This window comes from Spathaspora passalidarum, assembly GCF_000223485.1.
Source record: "Spathaspora passalidarum NRRL Y-27907 unplaced genomic scaffold SPAPAscaffold_2, whole genome shotgun sequence".
Taxonomy (NCBI): domain Eukaryota; kingdom Fungi; phylum Ascomycota; class Pichiomycetes; order Serinales; family Debaryomycetaceae; genus Spathaspora; species Spathaspora passalidarum.
This window is the reverse complement of record NW_006767426.1, coordinates 401,904-420,048: the sequence shown is the minus strand read 5'-3', so window position 1 is coordinate 420,048 and position 18,145 is coordinate 401,904. Positions and strand designations below refer to the sequence as shown.

General features: G+C 36.5%; 4 protein-coding genes across 4 annotated transcripts; all 4 read left to right on the top strand. All coding sequences in view use genetic code 12, as the record gives it.

Moving 5' to 3' along the window:
• Positions 1 to 62: 62 nt before the first annotated feature.
• On the top strand, positions 63 to 3,191 carry SPAPADRAFT_133417 (DNA-dependent ATPase; the record flags this gene model as incomplete). The annotated part of the gene is made up of 1 exon (XM_007373371.1): positions 63 to 3,191. The coding sequence occupies one exon, from the start codon at positions 63 to 65 to the stop codon at positions 3,189 to 3,191; it is 3,129 nt and encodes a 1,042-aa protein (XP_007373433.1).
• Positions 3,192 to 3,723: 532 nt separating this feature from the next.
• On the top strand, positions 3,724 to 9,865 carry SPAPADRAFT_147985 (uncharacterized protein; the record flags this gene model as incomplete). Its single annotated transcript, XM_007373370.1, has 2 exons — positions 3,724 to 5,355; positions 8,895 to 9,865. One exon carries the CDS (start codon positions 3,757 to 3,759, stop codon positions 4,597 to 4,599), a length of 843 nt encoding a protein of 280 aa, XP_007373432.1.
• A 485-nt stretch (positions 9,866 to 10,350) lies between these two features.
• On the top strand, positions 10,351 to 12,534 carry EFG1 (KilA-N domain-containing central transcriptional regulator EFG1; the record flags this gene model as incomplete). The annotated part of the gene is made up of 2 exons (XM_007373369.1): positions 10,351 to 10,725; positions 10,985 to 12,534. The coding sequence occupies one exon, from the start codon at positions 11,091 to 11,093 to the stop codon at positions 12,234 to 12,236; it is 1,146 nt and encodes a 381-aa protein (XP_007373431.1).
• Positions 12,535 to 16,501: 3,967 nt separating this feature from the next.
• SPAPADRAFT_59207 (CREG family protein) lies at positions 16,502 to 17,691 on the top strand (the record flags this gene model as incomplete). Its single annotated transcript, XM_007373368.1, has 1 exon — positions 16,502 to 17,691. The coding sequence occupies one exon, from the start codon at positions 16,539 to 16,541 to the stop codon at positions 17,217 to 17,219; it is 681 nt and encodes a 226-aa protein (XP_007373430.1).
• Positions 17,692 to 18,145: the final 454 nt, after the last annotated feature.

The window sequence follows — 18,145 nt, the reverse complement described above, 5'->3', positions numbered from 1 at the left end:
TTTTGTATGATGATTTCTTGTGCGCATCTAAAAAGGTTGCCACTCTTCTTACTAATCATGACATGAATGAACCAAATGAATCACACGAATCCGTAGATTTCCAGCTAGTCGATCAAGCAGAACTAGAAACATCCATCACAAGAAAGGCTAACGCTGCCCTCCTTCAGAAAGACGCCGAACTAGACCAAAAACGTCTTGATAAGGCCATCAAGGATTTAAACACTACCATCAAACGTATAGATATCCTCCTGAAGAAATTAGATAACCCCAGGACGAAAATCAGTGAGCGTAAGTCGCTACGTGATGAAATTGCGTGGTTTCAGGAGAATGAACTTGAGCCGAGACAACGTGATGTTGAAGAAATCAAAGCCAGACTAGATGAGAGTAATTCAAAACTAAATGCGGGCGATGAAGATGACGCGAACGAAGGAAGATTGCCTGATGAGACCGAAAAGGAGTTTCTTATTAGGACGGGGAAGATCACGGCATTTGGGAATGAGAATGAGTTTCAACAGGATGACGATGACAGTGACGCGGCACAAGTTCAAAGTCATGTGTTTTTACGCCAACCTGGGTTTGAAAAAGAAGTAGAGGACGACGATTACGAGTATGAACCAGAAACGGAGGAAAATAAACTGGATCATGATGATGAAGAAGAAGAAGATCAAGATATAACCGAAGATTTCAAGAATATTGACGATGGTGATGAATCGATATACAAGTCCAGACTACTTGATTGGTGTCGTCGAAGATCTGGTCTTCGCCAAGAAGATCCTAATCCTAACTTAGACGAATGGCTCAAACCACATCCCACAATATCAGATGCCATTTTAAACTCAAAGTTTAAGCTTCCTGGAGATATCTACCCGTCACTTTTCGATTATCAAAAGACCTGTGTACAATGGCTTTGGGAGTTATATTCTCAAAAAACAGGTGGTATAATCGGTGATGAAATGGGATTAGGAAAAACCATCCAAATCATTTCCTTCATTGCCGGCTTGCATTACTCGGGGTTATTGGACAAACCCGTGCTTGTGGTTGTTCCGGCCACGGTGCTAAACCAATGGGTTAATGAGTTTCACAAATGGTGGCCTCCTTTACGATGTATAATTCTCCACAGTATCGGATCAGGAATGGGTGAAAAAGTGTCGGAGGAGAAACTAGAGTCCTTTCTAGAGACCCACGACCCCCATGCATCTACTTCTTCACTTCGTGGGATAAAAAGTCAAATAAATGCTCAGGAAATCATAGATCGAGTCATGGAAAAAGGTCATGTATTAATCACAACATACGTGGGGCTTCGAATATATTCCAAACATATATTGCCTCGTGAATGGGGGTATGTCATTCTTGATGAAGGACACAAGATTAGAAACCCTGATCTGGACATCTCACTTACATGTAAACAAATCAAGACCTACAATCGAATAATCCTATCTGGAACACCCATTCAGAACAACCTCATTGAATTATGGTCATTATTTGACTTTATATTCCCCGGTAGATTAGGAACATTACCAGTTTTCCAACAGCAATTTTCCATTCCGATAAATATGGGTGGTTATGCCAATGCCTCGAATGTCCAGGTACAAACGGGATATAAGTGTGCTGTTATTTTACGAGATTTAATAACACCGTACCTTCTCCGTAGATTGAAGAGTGATGTCGCCCAGGATTTGCCTAAAAAGAATGAAATGGTACTATTTGTCAAACTTACTCGAATTCAACAAGACCTCTATGAGAAATTCCTCCATAGTGAGGAATTAAACTCGATCTTAAAGGGAAAGAGAAACGTGCTTATGGGAGTAGATATGTTACGAAAGATATGCAATCATCCTGATTTAATCAACCGAGAAATATTGATGTATAAAAAGGGGTACAACTATGGGAATCCTGCCAAGTCAGGAAAGATGCAAGTACTCAAGAATTTGCTCCAATTGTGGCAGAGCCAGAATCACAAGACGTTGTTGTTTTGTCAGACAAGGCAAATGTTGGATATTCTTGAGAAATTTGTGGCTAATTTGCATGTACTTGATGAGGAAGGTAATGACCTGACTGGCTACTTTAATTATTTGCGTATGGATGGAGGTACGCCTATTTCCAAACGGCAAACGCTAGTGGACAAATTCAACACTGATCTTACCCAACATGTGTTTTTGTTGACGACTAAAGTCGGAGGATTAGGTGTTAATTTAACTGGAGCCGACCGAGTAATCATTTACGACCCCGATTGGAATCCTTCCACCGACATTCAAGCGCGAGAACGGGCGTGGAGGTTGGGCCAAAAGCGAGATATTACCATATATAGATTGATGACTACTGGATCCATCGAAGAAAAGATTTATCATCGACAAATCTTCAAGACATTCCTCACGAATAAGATCTTAAAGGATCCCAAACAGCGACGATTTTTCAAAATCAATGATCTCCATGATTTGTTCACATTGGGTGATCAGAATGAGCAGGGCACGGAAACTGGGGATTTGTTTAGTAGTTCCGAAGTAAAGTTCAGTGGAACTAAACCACGGAAGCAGACTAGTTTATTCAAGAAAAAGTACACGAATGATGATGATTTTTATCAGGTTGCGAAAATCTCGGGGGTAGCTAAATTAGACCAGTATGTTGATGAAAAGGAGGAACCTGAACAGGGAAAGGATGAAGATAGAATCATGCAGGGACTATTCACCAACAGTGGAGTCCACAGTACGTTGAAACATGATGATATTATCGATTCAAGCATGCAAGAAACTAGTCTTATCGAACGAGAAGCCAATAGAATCGCCACTGCTGCGGCCGAAGCATTGAAGCGATCCCGGAAACTAGCAAGAAAGAAGGAAATTGGAACACCAACATGGACGGGGAAATTTGGACTTGCGGGTAAATTTGGATCGAAAAAGAAGACTAAAACTTCATCATCGTCAATTCTTGACAGTTTGAAAAAGAAAAGCGAGCCTACTATTTATAAACCCAAGGTGCAATTGCTTGATCGTGATGTAATCATTCAGAAATTGGTTGATTGGTTGAGTAAACAAGAGGATAAGTTTAGTACGTCCAATGACATTATGAGTAGTCTTGATTTGAAGTTGAGTTCGGAGAAGGATGTTATCTTGGTTAGGTCTATGCTTAGGGAGATTGCTAGTTGGGATAGCATAAGAAAAGGATGGAAGTTAAAGGAAGATTTCAGTGTTTAATAGTGTATAGTATGTATTATAGAATAGTTTTGCAACTTTATATTATTTTTTTTTTTTTGCACCTGATGTTTTAGCTCAGGAATGCACTTACAAAGCTTACTTTTATTGTCAGAATGGATAGCCCTTGTAGCGATGTTGGGTTGATTTAGTGCATAATGGCTATGAGGTGCTTCAATGGCATGAATTTTCCTTAACATCAATCATTCTTCAATGCACTATGTGTTGCAATTGATGAGGAGTCATATAAGTAGCGCAATTTAATTTGATTATTGAAGTGATTGCAACAACTTTTCCCTTTATACCCAAAACTCCGTAAAATCCTTATTCTAGTGTTCCCACCACTTCAAACAGTAGTACAGCATGTTCTTTTTATCAAATCTTCTTTTATAGACAAAATGGACCTTAGTAGGATTGTTCATAAGGTTGCATAATACTCGGACCGAATCCGAGAATCATCTCATAAATTGTCGTGTACTTTTGACAGAAAATAAATCTCACATCTTCCATTATAATGTAATAGAGTAATTACTCTATTAGTCCAGATCACTATGACATCACCACAACCATGCTCAGTCTAATACGTAAGAGGTTATATAGCACCTCGTGGAAACTTGTCCCACGTTGTCCTCTGCCTGAATATGACACCGGATGTACCCATTGTCAACCGACCTCTTTCCCCAACGGATTAACTGTTAATTTCGAACGAGAATTGAACAACACCAAAGTGGTTCCTTTTAAACATGTGCTTATTCTAAGTCATGGATATACTAGTTTTGATAACATGCCATCGGGAATCACGAGGATTCATGGTGGGTTAGCTCATTATATTAATCAGTTCGAGGCTGAGTTCCGGAATAAGAATCATCAAGTTCAAGTCTCTAATATCATTCTATCAAACCATAAACAAGTGTTGGAGAAGTTTGATATATGTGGAAAGCATGAAGAACAGCTCGTTTACGTGTATCCTGATAGCAAGATCGTCAAGTTTCAAACCAAGCATGTTGGTGATTTTGTTCATAAATATTTGAAGCAAGACGAATCGTGTGAGCAAGCCATAGAAACCTGTACAGAATATAAAATGGAAAAAGATTTGGCTTTGATCTGTGGCCATACCCTCACCGATGCCCGTTGTGGAATATTAGGTCCATTGCTCGAGGATGAGTTCCTTAAAGTTCTCGAACGAGAAGACCTAGTAGATAAAGTGGAAGTTGGATTGGTGAGTCATATTGGTGGACACGCGTATGCTGGGAACGTGATCTATTTCCCCAAAGAATGTGACTCGTCCAAGGACATGATTTGGTATGGGAGAGTATTTCCTAAAGATGTCCAAGGAATCGTTAATCAAACTATCAAGAATAAGCATATTCTTCAAGATTTGTTGAGATCCGATCCTAAATTGTATAAATAGCCTAGCTGTACATAGTTTAACAGGTTTTGCGCTTGTGATATTCAAAGTTTACTATATTGTAACATTTATGGCCCAACAGTTATTAAGCTGTATCTCTTGCAACCTTTAATTAGTGGAGTGTTGTCCGTTTTAGGAACTGTTCTATATCATACCATTGGTCTGTATAGAAATTTGTTGGTTTGGTGCTTATTGTTTTAAATTAATATGGTCTGATATTATTGTGGCACCGCAGGGCCTTCCATTGTTATCTATGAGCAGGTTATTTAGCTAAATGAGTAATTGATCAAATGGTACAATTAGGATTCCCAAACTGGTTAAAAGAAATATGCTCTTAGGTTGCTAGATAGTAATAACTGAGAAATCAGATGTTCCAAAGATTCCAGAAAATAGGACTATAAATACTTGGGAATCTTGGGAATTTCAACTTGGAAATTATGTATTCTTTTCTTTAGTTTTTATCAAGTTTCTATTGAGTTTCTATTAAGTGTTTAGAAAGTTGTTATCTTAGATAGAAATCCACACAGAAGTAACTCCATAATAAAACAACAAACAATAAGGAGCGCAAATGGTTTAGTGGTAAAATCCAACGTTGCCATCGTTGGGCCCCCGGTTCGATTCCGGGTTTGCGCATTTCTTTTTAATTTTTTACTTTTTCGTACAAAGTTATATTGATTTAGAAGGTTTTAGATAGTTATAGCTAAGGAAAGTCTTGAAACCATGTCAAATTGACAATTTAAACTTTAATGCTTGTCGTACCGAAACTTTAGTGCGTAGCTAAAAAATTTCTTTTTTGGGGCGCTAGTGCAGTACGAGACATCAAGTTGCGCAACTAAATTTAATCTAAATTAGCTGCAAATGAGTGGATGCCTCTTGGCTCAGTGATTGCAATTAGAAAGAATCTTGCATATGACAATAGCGTAATTATTGTAATTAGTTTTGTATTTGTACATGTAGCATGGGATAAAACATTATATGCCAATTAACATATACCTACTCTCGGAACAGTTTGCTATATCCTCCCCCTCTTTTCTGCTCAAGACATCAACTAATCTAATCAAGCTTTCAATTGAATTGCTATTTATTCTAAGCCATCTATAAAGGCATAGGCAGCTTCGATTTTCAATCTCTCGATCCACTGCCAAAAAGGTGCCACCTACATCAGAAAACTTAGCATGAAATTCTAGTGTCCTTTCTATGCATATTCTTTGATTCGCAGTTTACGCAACTGTCATAAGCCCATCTGCATAGCTAGAAGTACCGCTTGAGGTGTTACTCCACGCCTTGACCCCATGTTTCGGAATTATCCCTTAGAACCCCTTGGATGCATGTACAAATATTTTATATGCAATCTGTTACCATTTAGATAAAAAATAGACATCTGTACTTTTGTGGCAATCGGTTTAAATTATTGTGCGTCAGAAATATTTTTTATTTGCTTTGCAGCTTATTTCAAGTCGTGCTGGTACGCGCCTGTCTTTATTATCTGAGATATAGTGATAGATATAGCAAAGTAAGATTCATTCGGTCAGTATGAATACAGTTACGGCGTAAGGTGTCACCTCAAGAAGAGATTACTGGAAGAAAAGGCTGATTAAATATACCTCATTGCACAAACAGATACGTAACTCGGAGCAAAGGAAGAATAGAGCTTATCACACCGAAATGGTCGACTGTTTTGTTCATTGTTTGAGATTGCCAAATTTCTTTTGTGTTACTGTTTCGTATCACCCTACTAATCAAGTTCTAATTTTATGTAATAATTAAAATCTGCGATGCCAATTACCACCCGTCACGAAAATAATCTAAACAGGAAGTAGTATCCGATGATGAAATGATCATCAACTTATCATATGTAAACAACTGTGAATATTTTTTTACATGTAATTAAGGTACCCCTGTACTCCAGGGTCAGCAAAAACTTTGGTTTTTTTTACGGGTAGGATATTTTCCAGTCACGAAAATCAAGCATAGAGAAAATAATCCTGTACCGTCATGCAGACTTTTTTTTTTTTGCAATTATCAAAAAAATAATATCCCTTTTTAAAATACTAACTAAGGAGAGAGAATGGGGTTGTCAACTTTCTTTCGATTGCCAAGACAATATCGCTTGAAGGCGTTTTTGGTATGATTTTAGTGGTACCACATATCAGGTAATACATCAAGAAACAAACTGGGATGTATCGATATTTGCTTCTCGAGTGAAGATCTTTATAATAGAACGATCAAAACTCTAGCGACTATATGATTCGCTTGATTTTTTTTTCATATTACATAATCAATTATGTGTTGATGGCAATGGTTATGAACCCACTGTGTGTTTCTTTTTTGAAAGATGTCAACAATGCTGATGTAACCAGGAAAGATTACTTCCTTGAGACGGTTGAATGCTGCCAAGAACAATAAACACTACAATGTATTTTTGCTCCACTACAAACTATTGTCTAGGTATTACGCTTACACGAAGGAGAAAAGTTGTTGGACAATGATCAGCCCATTGTTCTCCCATTGTAAATAGCAGCACAACACGCCTCATACAGACCGTTCACGTTGGTACAACGGTCTTGTGGTCTCAATGTCTACTCACCGATATATTCATTTACAACCAAAACCTGCTCACTTGAAAATCGGCTAATGCATAATTAAGATTTGCCACATCAAAAAAATCTTGCGTTATCTCGAAAATGCAGGGTACGCGCCTGAATGTGCATTCACTTGCATGGAAATATTTTTTTTGGCTGCTTATTATTTTTTGTTAGTTAGGGTTCCACACGAAATAGCTCGATTTTTACTGGTGAGAGTGAGAAAAAGGGAGAGAAAAAAACAGTGCAGAGGCACAATATCAGAAAGCAAGCGAAAGTTGAATTCATAACAACAGATAGATAAATGATAGAAAATTGTTTAGAGGGGTACGCAAAGTGATATTTTTTTTAGGTCAACGCATGAGAAAAAAAAATTTTTAAATAAAAAAAAAACGCCGTCGTAGATGCGCCAGGGGTGAATAATGTTAAACTTTACTTGCGCCACATCATCACTTTTCGGAAAACTCTTTAGTTCTCCTGTGATTTAATACTGATAAGCATGATGTGCAAGCGCAAACTTCGTAATTCTGCACGCGAATGTTTCAGTGACTATTGGAAGATGCATGGAATATGCTGATTCCATGCAATAGCGATGACCGAGGTGACTAAGGGACATGAACAAACAATTCGTTTAAGGCCATTTAAGTAAGGCTGCCTATGAACAAGAACTGTACTTTGGTAATTTTACTTTTGATTTTTCTTTCTTGATGCCTTCCATGAGGGTTGCTATAATAAGAACCATTTATTAGTTTTATTGCTTGGTTCAATCACAAAGTCAACTAATTGTGCCGATGCGAGCTAGTCACAACTAGCTCTAAAAACCGCGGGTTCTATCCGCATTGTTCAAGGGAATATCTTAACAAGTGATAGGGATCAATTGCCTTACACTCGGACATATGAGCGACCACAAAATCGTTCCAAATAGCAACTATTTCAAATTATTATTAAAAAAAAAAACTAAAATGGGCGCGCGCTAATAATCCTTACAAAGGATTATTTTCTGTTTTGTTCTTCTCTCCTCGCCATAAAAAATTAATAAAAAAAATATCGATCCTAAGGAGCCCACGGATAAAATAGTCGGAACGAGCATTCTATTTAAAGAATGAATTAGATATGCATGGATTCACACATCGATTATTCTCTGAGTGTAATTACTTTTGTGTTATGTCATAATACGCATAATGACATATATGGTCCGTTTACACCTCCCTTGGTGTTTATTTCCCTCTCGGATGAGTTATTAAAAATTGAAGAAAACGGTGTAAGCGAAGATCCGAGAATCTTTCGCAAAAAAAAAAAGCTTTAATATGAAGAAAAAAAATAAAAAAAAATTAATTATAATAAGACAAACAAGTGTAAAAAATAAAAGTATAGAACATATATGGTGTGAGTCTGTTCATTAATCAACCAAAAAACAAATATGTGGAAAATGCGCATACTGATAGCAAAAAAATAATTTTTAGGTTTTTCTCCTCGCCAAAGATTAGTTCTATTACTTAAGGATTAACTCGGGAAATAAGCCAAGTCTTAGTGAATCGGCAGAGTGCTTGAGTCATTCAATCATTTAATTTAAAAAAGTTAAACCCATGAACGGAAACGAAGATTGTATTTGACTTGTAAGGAAGGTATTACTTCACCGGTATCGGCATGGAGCTTTCTCCTGAACCACTGGGAACGGACAAAAAAAATCACATTCATTTTTAAAAACCATTGGATCCCCCCCCTCTACCTTATCTAATATATGAACCGAAAAGTGGCAGGTAGAAGAGATCCTATTACTAATAAAATAAACTTATTAGGCTGAGAAATAGACTAACCGAAAGCAAGGCTTTCATCTAGCTTTCTTCCTACGATTCAGATTTGTCAATATTTACTAATAGATCCCCCAATTCAGATAAGCATGGATTAAAATTGGTGTTGTGAAAAAAAACGATAATTTTTTCGCGATACAGTGTGGATCAAAGCTAATTCACCGCCACGTTCCATGAGCCACCTAAAAGAATTGGATGTACGCGGAGATATTTCTAGACCTTCGGTAAAACTACAAGTGAATTGGACAAAAATATTGCATGAAAGAACAATGAAATCATAAAGGAAGTTGCAATCAAAAAAAAAGCAGATGGCTCCAATTTTCAGTCATTATATTCATTATAAATTAATGACTAATAAGAAAAATTGCAGGGCATTTGTATCACAATAAGTGCGGAATTATTTTTCCACAATAGTGGAATCTACCCGAGAACATAATGGGCAATACGAATTATCCTATCTATTGATTCCCCCACTCTTGTGAATTAGTGGTTTCCAATCTATAGTACTGAATGGCTATATTTATTAGTTGAAAGGAGAAATCGTGTTTAATGCCGATATTTTTTATTGATATTACGTCTGTAATATTTTTAGTGTTTGCGCTACGTATTGAACATGCATATAAAAATATAAACTGATAAAATCAATGATGATATCATCATAATAAAAATCAATAACAAAAGAAAATCAAAGTACACAAATGGTATTATTACGAAGCTAAAGTCCGCTTGGGAACACCCCCTCCCCCCACACACAATTTAATCGAGAGTTTCAAATTAAGCTTTATGGTTGGGTAGAGGCCAATGAGTTTTAAATGTAGGCTTTTAGTAAATTAACTCTCGTTTGCTACCGGGTTTCTCAAAAGGATAAACCCGAAAATCAGTGGTCTGAGGGGAAGTCACCAACTAGTTTTACGAAATTTCATTATCATCCAACTGTCTGGAATTGTATTCACTTTGGGCAAATTGTTTCCTAATTATTTTTTTCGGATATTTTATAGGGCATAAAAAAAAACAAATTTTTTAACTAATTTTGTTGTATTTTTTTCACAGGATTTCTTTTAGGAAATTAAACCAGACACTAACCACTAAATTAATACATCTTGCATGATACATATAATTATTAGGTTAAAACCACGCATTGAGTTATTGAATAATATTTCCCTCACATACATATTAACTTTAAATAATATTTTATTTTTTAATACTCTAATCCTTGTTTTTATTATTATTCTTTTTTTTTTTACTATTAGGAAAAGATCGAATATGGAATTTTGTTTTTCTTTTTTTTTTATTTTTATTTGAGTATTATATATGGCCAAAGGATCTTTTTTTTTAATCTTTCTTTTAAGGTATAGCAAAATAGCATCTTTATTTGTTTTCGTCTTTTTCAATTTAGTTTACAGTGATCAGTTTTGATACTTGACACAATCATTTGAAAGAAGTCCAGTCTACTCGACATAACAAGATTACCGTACTCCATATAATTCTTCAAGTTTGAAAAAGCAAACGGTTTCACATCGCATTTTTTTTGTCTCAAAAAAAAAAAAACAAAAAGGAAAACAAGGAATAAAACCCAAGATTTCCGGTTACAATTCAAGTCAATTACAATTGTACGTGAGAACATCAACTTAGTCATTAGTGAAATTTAGTTTGCCCTACTAAAAGCACAACTGCCAGATTGTTAATACTTGCAAGGCGCTTGGTAACATACATACACAAACAGGAAAACGACACAACAACAATCATTTTCTTTGTTGCCAACTTACATCCCAAGAATCAATAAATGTCAGCATACTCTGTATCTGCAGCCAGTCAAGATCAGATGAATGGATCATTTAGCGGGTCAACGCCCCAGCAATCTCAATCCGCTACTGCAGCAGTTTCTGCAACATCCGCCACAACCGCTGCACAACCGCTAAGCACACAGCAACATCAGCACCAACAACAAAATTATGCGGGACAACAACCTAATTATGGATCATATTACATGTACAACCAACAAACCCCTCAGCAGGGAATACCTGAACAACAACTGCAGCTGCAGCAACAACAACAACAACAAGGTGGTGCCGTTGACTATAATAACGCCAGATATCAATACATGGCCGGTGCTCCAGGTACTGGTGCTGCCACTGGTAACAACTACTATCAACAACTGAATCAAGCATATGGCAATAGGGGTTATCCACAAACAGGGGCTGGAGCTCAAACTGCCGCTGCTGCTGCTGCTGCTGCTTCTTCTAATCCAGATTTACTTGCTGGTAGTGGAGCTAATTCTACTGTCGGTCAATTCCAACCTCCAGGTATACGACCAAGAGTGACAACCACAATGTGGGAAGATGAAAAAACTTTATGTTATCAAGTGGATGCAAACAATGTTTCCGTGGTGAGAAGGGCAGATAACAACATGATTAATGGAACTAAGTTATTGAATGTTGCTCAAATGACACGAGGTAGAAGAGATGGAATATTGAAATCAGAGAAGGTTCGTCATGTGGTTAAAATTGGTTCAATGCATTTGAAAGGTGTCTGGATTCCTTTTGAACGAGCATTGTCCATGGCACAACGTGAAGGAATTGTCGATTTGTTGTATCCGTTATTTGTCAGAGATATAAAAAGAGTGATTCAAACTGGAGTAACACCCGCCGCTGCCTCTGCAGCAACCGGTGGTGCTCAACAAACCAGTCCTCCTGTAAATAACAAAATGGGAGCTGGTGCCGTTCAACAAAACTACTATTCCCAATACAATCAACAACAGCAACAACAACAACCTCAACAACCCCAACAACAATACGGTCAACAATATCCTACAGGAACTCCCAACCAAGGCCAGGCTAGCATAGTTACCCCTGGTCCAACTAATCAACAATCTCCACAACAACAAAACCCAGCCGTAAATGATCCTCAATATCAACAAGTTTACGGTGGTTATCAACAACAATACTACAATGGAGCAATTGCCACTCCTAATAACCCAAATAATCAATATTATCAAGGCTACTACAACGGAAGCACATATGGTCAACAACAGGCTTACCCTTATGGCTATCAACAAGTGCAACAAGGTATTCCACAACAACAACAACAGCAGCAACAGCCAATGCGCCAACAGCAGCCTCTACAACAACACCCTCATCAGGTTGGTGATCTGCAAACAAATGCTCAACAACACACTCAACCACCACAACAGGTACAAAAGAGCCCCGGTAAATCACCACCTACTTCGGACAAAAAGGAAAAGAAGTAGAGTCAAAGATGTCATCATTATTATACACGAATTTAGATTTTTTTTTAATATCTTGTTAATTTTTGGCTACAAATGTTATTATTATTTATTGTATGATTGGTTTTTTTTTCTTTATTATTTATTGGCAAGGATTTGCAAACGTCTTTGCCTGCTATTAAAATGATAGATGGAGGTGTCTGCTTTTTCTACCATCTGAAGCTTATGAAGTGTATATATTATGGTGCATAAATGTAACTATTTTGTGTGTGTTATCATTATTTTTGTGTATTATTCCGTTTTTAATAAAGTTTTTACAATTATGGACAAATAAAGGTTGAAATTTCAACCCGTCTAAATGAAATAATCGGATGATTACCATCGGCCTCTCGTGCTGTTTCTCGCAAATACACAAACTAGAGGTTATTGTTGTCTTATTTAGTGTAACTCTGCTTTAAGAGAAACAACAACCGGTAATTTTTCCCTCATCTAACACATCCATACAGGTTTGTTTACTTCTCTTACAGATCATATTTTTTGGATTTTAATTACGTGAATACGGTTAGTCGTGATAAATTTGTTATCCATGCATAAGGTGTAAAACCAAATTATGCATGTGCCCTTTTAAATTTTTTTTTCTTGCTTTTTTTTGCAAAAAAATAGAACGCCACGAATGTTGAATCATTAGTGGGGTATCCTTCTTCCAAGAAAAAGGCCGATCCTGAATGATCCATGTCAGTGCAAAGCCAAAAGGTAATATTATTACCGTTTCACGAAATGGTTGATCACTAGTATGACCTGGCTACTCCCTAATTTTTCACACGGCGGAAATTGAAAGCCGAGGAATACGAGCGGAGCCCCTATTATGCTATAAACACAAACCCAGGAAAAGTTCCAAATCTCCACTGCATGATAGCACGATATACATACACCCACAAACCCTTAGCGGCATAGAATGCATCTTATGCTAAAAAATTTTTTTCTTATTTTTCTTGTCCCAGATCGGCAGAACTTGCCAAGTCCTGGCTCTGCAGGTTATAATACGACCAAAGGGGCATCTCATGACATCCCACAAATAATAGCAAAGGAAAAAGGTCCTACTGCAAGATTATGTATAGAACTGGTACACGAATAATCAATATGGTAATAAAAATATTCCAGACGGTTTTTCGATTTCTTTTTGTGATCTCCCAGGTTTCCGCGATATAATTATTAAAATATCTCCCCTTGCCTACACATTTAATCCTCCCGCATCATGCATATTCTCATAACTAGGCGTTTACCCGACATGCGTCAAGTGGAGTGGAAATGCTCCCACTCAACAATGACCTGTTTCACATTTCAAGCCTACACACGCCTATTGAAATCTCCTTTTAGTCTAACCGAGGAATTTAAAAAAAAAAATAATAATTTGGAAAGTGTCGCAATAGCATGCATACATGTGCATGCGTAGAAAATACCATCCGTATTTTTATTTAATTGATTATGTGAAACGTCGAATCTTGCGTGGTAGTAATAAAGGGTCTGTATGCGCCCTGTTGCCAAACCTTGTCAATGATACATATGCAAACGCTACAGAACCAACGCCAATGTCAACTAGTTAATGTAAGATCTATGGTTGGCAATCTGTAACTCCAAATCAAATCAAAAAAAAATAAATAAAAATAAAAATAAATCAGGGCCTTGTACAAAGAGTAAGGGGGTAACTTTACCCCCAACTGCCAAAATTATCTGACCATTTTCATTTGATCTTGCTAAACTAAAGAATTGTCGTAAAAGTAAAGGCGGACCTCTGGTATATTGTATTGTAAACAATTACAATCTCATTGAGCTATGTAGGATTATGCTAGTTTGCAGTTACGACCGACATACCAAATTAAAATATCGGCAAGGGTTGATATCTCAATTGAAGAATTACTTTGTATAAGGTCTAGTTTCGCTAAATATTCCCGTAATGGAACTGTTCGTCTCTGCAGTTCAGTGCCATATCGTACACTACTCCTAACACTGATGGATTTTTAAATTCAAAATATTGGTGATGTTTATGTGCAGGATAAATCGAAGATAAATGCTGCAAAAAAACTCGACCAAGCCTTTTTCCGAGTGCAACAAGTATCTTAGACTCTCTAAATGATGTACCAAAGTTAACTCTTGATTTAAAACAACGATATATCTAGGCTATCGATAACTTTTTTGAATTGATGGATGGTTGAAACTAGTGATAAATTCTGCCCTTTTCCATTATCGAGGGGGCTTTGTCAAAATATGTTTTTTTAGTGGGGAAAAACATCAGCCACATTCCGTTTAAGTTTGCAAATCGTGGTGTGTTGCTCCGTATCCTACCTTCTAGAGAAACACTATTCAAATTCTAAATTGGAGATATTTACACTCCAATCTGCTTCCTAAAGTAATGTGTCCATTTATTAAGCCTCTGAATTTTGAAACTGAACTATTGAGATTTTTTGAATTGATATTCATATTCCGTTTGCCACAAAAGAATCTAATCAACACCTCTTGGACTTCATTTTGAAACACCCTGCTGTACAAGAATAATGAGGACCAAGTGACTGTGAAATTTTTATAACTACTTATAATGACTGTGGGAAGATTCAACACACATTTATTATAGGTACTTGTAAAGTCTTAACGGACATCTGGTTCTTTCGTGTACGTCACGAAAACATGTTAAATATCATTTGAACCTAGATCAAAAAAAGAGAATATAGGCAACAAATGTTGAATCAGTATTGTCATGACTCTGGTAAACAAAAAACTATCAGTTGTTTTACAGGTAGTGGGAGGCAATTTAAGAAACGCTGATTTGTAAGAAGAAATAGTTCCCAGATAATTCTACAGTCAATATTGAGTCTGAATTATAAGTATAAAAACAAAAATAAAAGTTTTATTTACTTGTATCAAAATTGTGGAAATCAATAATTCCGTCATTGGGGTGTGAGAGAAAGTATGTTTATCTTCATTTAGACTCGCAATAACTACTATAGAGATCTCTATCTTATAATCTATTATGGAATCAAGCAAATGTGTTAACATGTACTTTTTTGGCTGATTCTTACATCGATAAGTTGATTTTTGTAGTTCAATCTTGAGGTGTTCTACATCTTGGTAGAGAAATTGTCAGGGTTTTATTACGTACATGACTATTAAATACATTTTGAATTGAAAACTCTAGTATATTATCATTTAAATTCATGTAAAAATGATATCATGGTGATGACTTTGATATGAAAAATATGGCAATTGAGTTTTTTTACTAAATCCACATTTCAATAAAAATTTGCAGTTTTTGGATTAAAATTGATAAAAACATTATTTTCTCCAGAACTGAAAAATTTCAATACTTCAACAAACAATATCAACACAAATATAAAGGAGGAGAGTAGATATATACTGTGAATTTACTTTAAATAACACATATTAAGAAAGTAAGGACTTGTATCTTGTTGAAGTCCCATATTGTCTAGTTGATAAAGTTTGCAATTATCTTTTGGTCTTGTAATTTCAAAACTTAACTATTGGGAGAGACACATGATAAAAGTTTTATTGCTTGAAGTGGGTAAAAATTTCAAAAAAAAAGCGTCCGAGATAGTTTAGTGGCTAGAATTACCGTTTGTCGCATGGTAGACCGGGGTTCAATTCCCCGTCTCGGAGCATTTCCCTGAGCGCAAATGGTTTAGTGGTAAAATCCAACGTTGCCATCGTTGGGCCCCCGGTTCGATTCCGGGTTTGCGCATTTCTTTTTAATTTTTGAACATTAATAGGTAGTTTTTGTGATGAAAAGTTAAACTAGGTAGAACCGCAAAAACTCTTTGAATTTTTTATTTTTAAAGATGAGATGAAATATTGAATAGGGGGGAAGGGGGGGAGCAAGTACCAAGATCGAAAAAAGGAAATGCAAAGTAAACAGAATGGTTCTTTATTGCTTGTAGTATATATCTAGCCAGATTGGTATAATCAAAGAAAATATAGGAAGTAGCTCTATAGAAGAAACAACCCGGGTAGTTTTCGCGATATATCTTAGCAAGTAGATACAAGTTTTTCCAATCATTCAACTTCTGTGACAATTCAATCTTGGCTTAGTTCGTTATTACAGTTACATGAAATCAATCTTCAAGCCAAGGGATTTTCGATTTAGCATAAATTATGAATAGTTAAACTTTTGCATTTTTTTTGCGGTGTTCTGTAGCACGAATCTGACTGTGAAAAGTTCTAGATCCCCGAGATAAAAATTGTGCCCCTCAAAAAAAAAAAAAAATAAGACAAAGACTTCAATTACACAATCACCGATAACGGATAAGTGCAACAACCATGAGATTATCATCATTACTTTCATTATCAGTCCTATCAATCGGTACCTTAGGTGCTCCTCTTGCAGATGAGCAAGTTATTTTGAAAGATATACCCACAGTTGACGAAGGTGCTAGAGTTGCTAGAACCTTGGTGAACAGGGAGTCACTTACCAACATCAATACCATTAAAACAATCAAACAATTGGATGGATCAGTAAGACATCTTCCTGTATCTTCCATGGAATACTATGCTGATTGTGATTCTGATGGTGACCCCTACTGGTTAGCAATCGATGTTGGCGGTACTAACCAAAATATAATTAGGGGGTCCGATTATTCCTTTACTATTAGAGTGGGGGATCATCCAAACACGGAAAAAGTTGACGAACTGTATCCTGGAAGTATTCCAGCATCACCAGCCGGATCACCTAGAGTTCAATTGACTGGTAGATTGCAGAAAATTACTTTCACTAATCCGTTTGACCCAAAGAAAGTTGCTTTGGAAAGGTGTTTCCTTGCCAAGCACCCTGATGCTGCAGTATGGTTGCCAAACAATATAGTTACCCCTCACAAATCTCACTGGACTAAGCTAGTTGTTGATGGGGTTTACATGGTTGGTGGATTCGGCGATAGGGCATATATTGGAGAAATTAATGCTGAACTTTACCATTCCGCGGAAATCATTGAAGAGAATAACTAATTAGGAATGAGATACGATTGGGAGATATCCGCAACGATTACAAAAGAGATAGGAGGCAACTAGAAACGTATATCCGCGATCCAAATTTAGAAGAAGTATATACAAAATTCCGTAAATTTAATGTATGGTTGACAGAAAACCTGTATCTATTCTGAACGCATCTCTTTGTTGTTTTCGGAGTAAATGCAAAAGGTGGAGAAGGTACTCGCAAAAAATTGCGCCGTATCGTTTATTTTTATAAAATTGCGGATATTACCAATTGGGAAACATTAGCTATTGAATGTGTGCTAGTGGTTGATATTGTTCAAAATACAAGGTTGCTTGATTTGAGTGTTTTTTTTTTTGATCGATGTTATGAACCAGGAACTAACCAAAGTCCATTTCCCCAGATTAATTTCGGAATATGCAAGAATATGCAGTATATACCGACGCCTCCGCTGAAATTACTATGTTGCACTTAATGGCTTAGAGTAGACACATTTTGTGATTATTTCCAAGTGGTATTATTGGTATTTCCGGACATGTATTGTTCAAATTCCATGTCCATGTTTTTTTTTTTATCACTGCGGAAATCAAATTACCCCACATGGAAAATCCGATTCTGAACAAACCGACGTTGTGAATACACATACAATATTGAATTGATGCTTTTTCCGAGATTCTCATCATAATGATGGGGTAAAGCTCCGAGGAGATATAAATATCTGCTTAAATCCTGATTTTCTTCAACCTATCTTTCTATCTAATCACCACTTCCTATTTATTTAACTATGACTACTGCCAAGAAAATCAAACACTCTAATACCGACGTGTTAATCATTGGGGCTGGCCCTGCTGGTTTAATGTGTGCCACCTGGTTAGCCAGATGTGGTATCCCCTTCAGGATTATCGACAAGAGAGACACCAAAATCTTCTCAGGTCAAGCT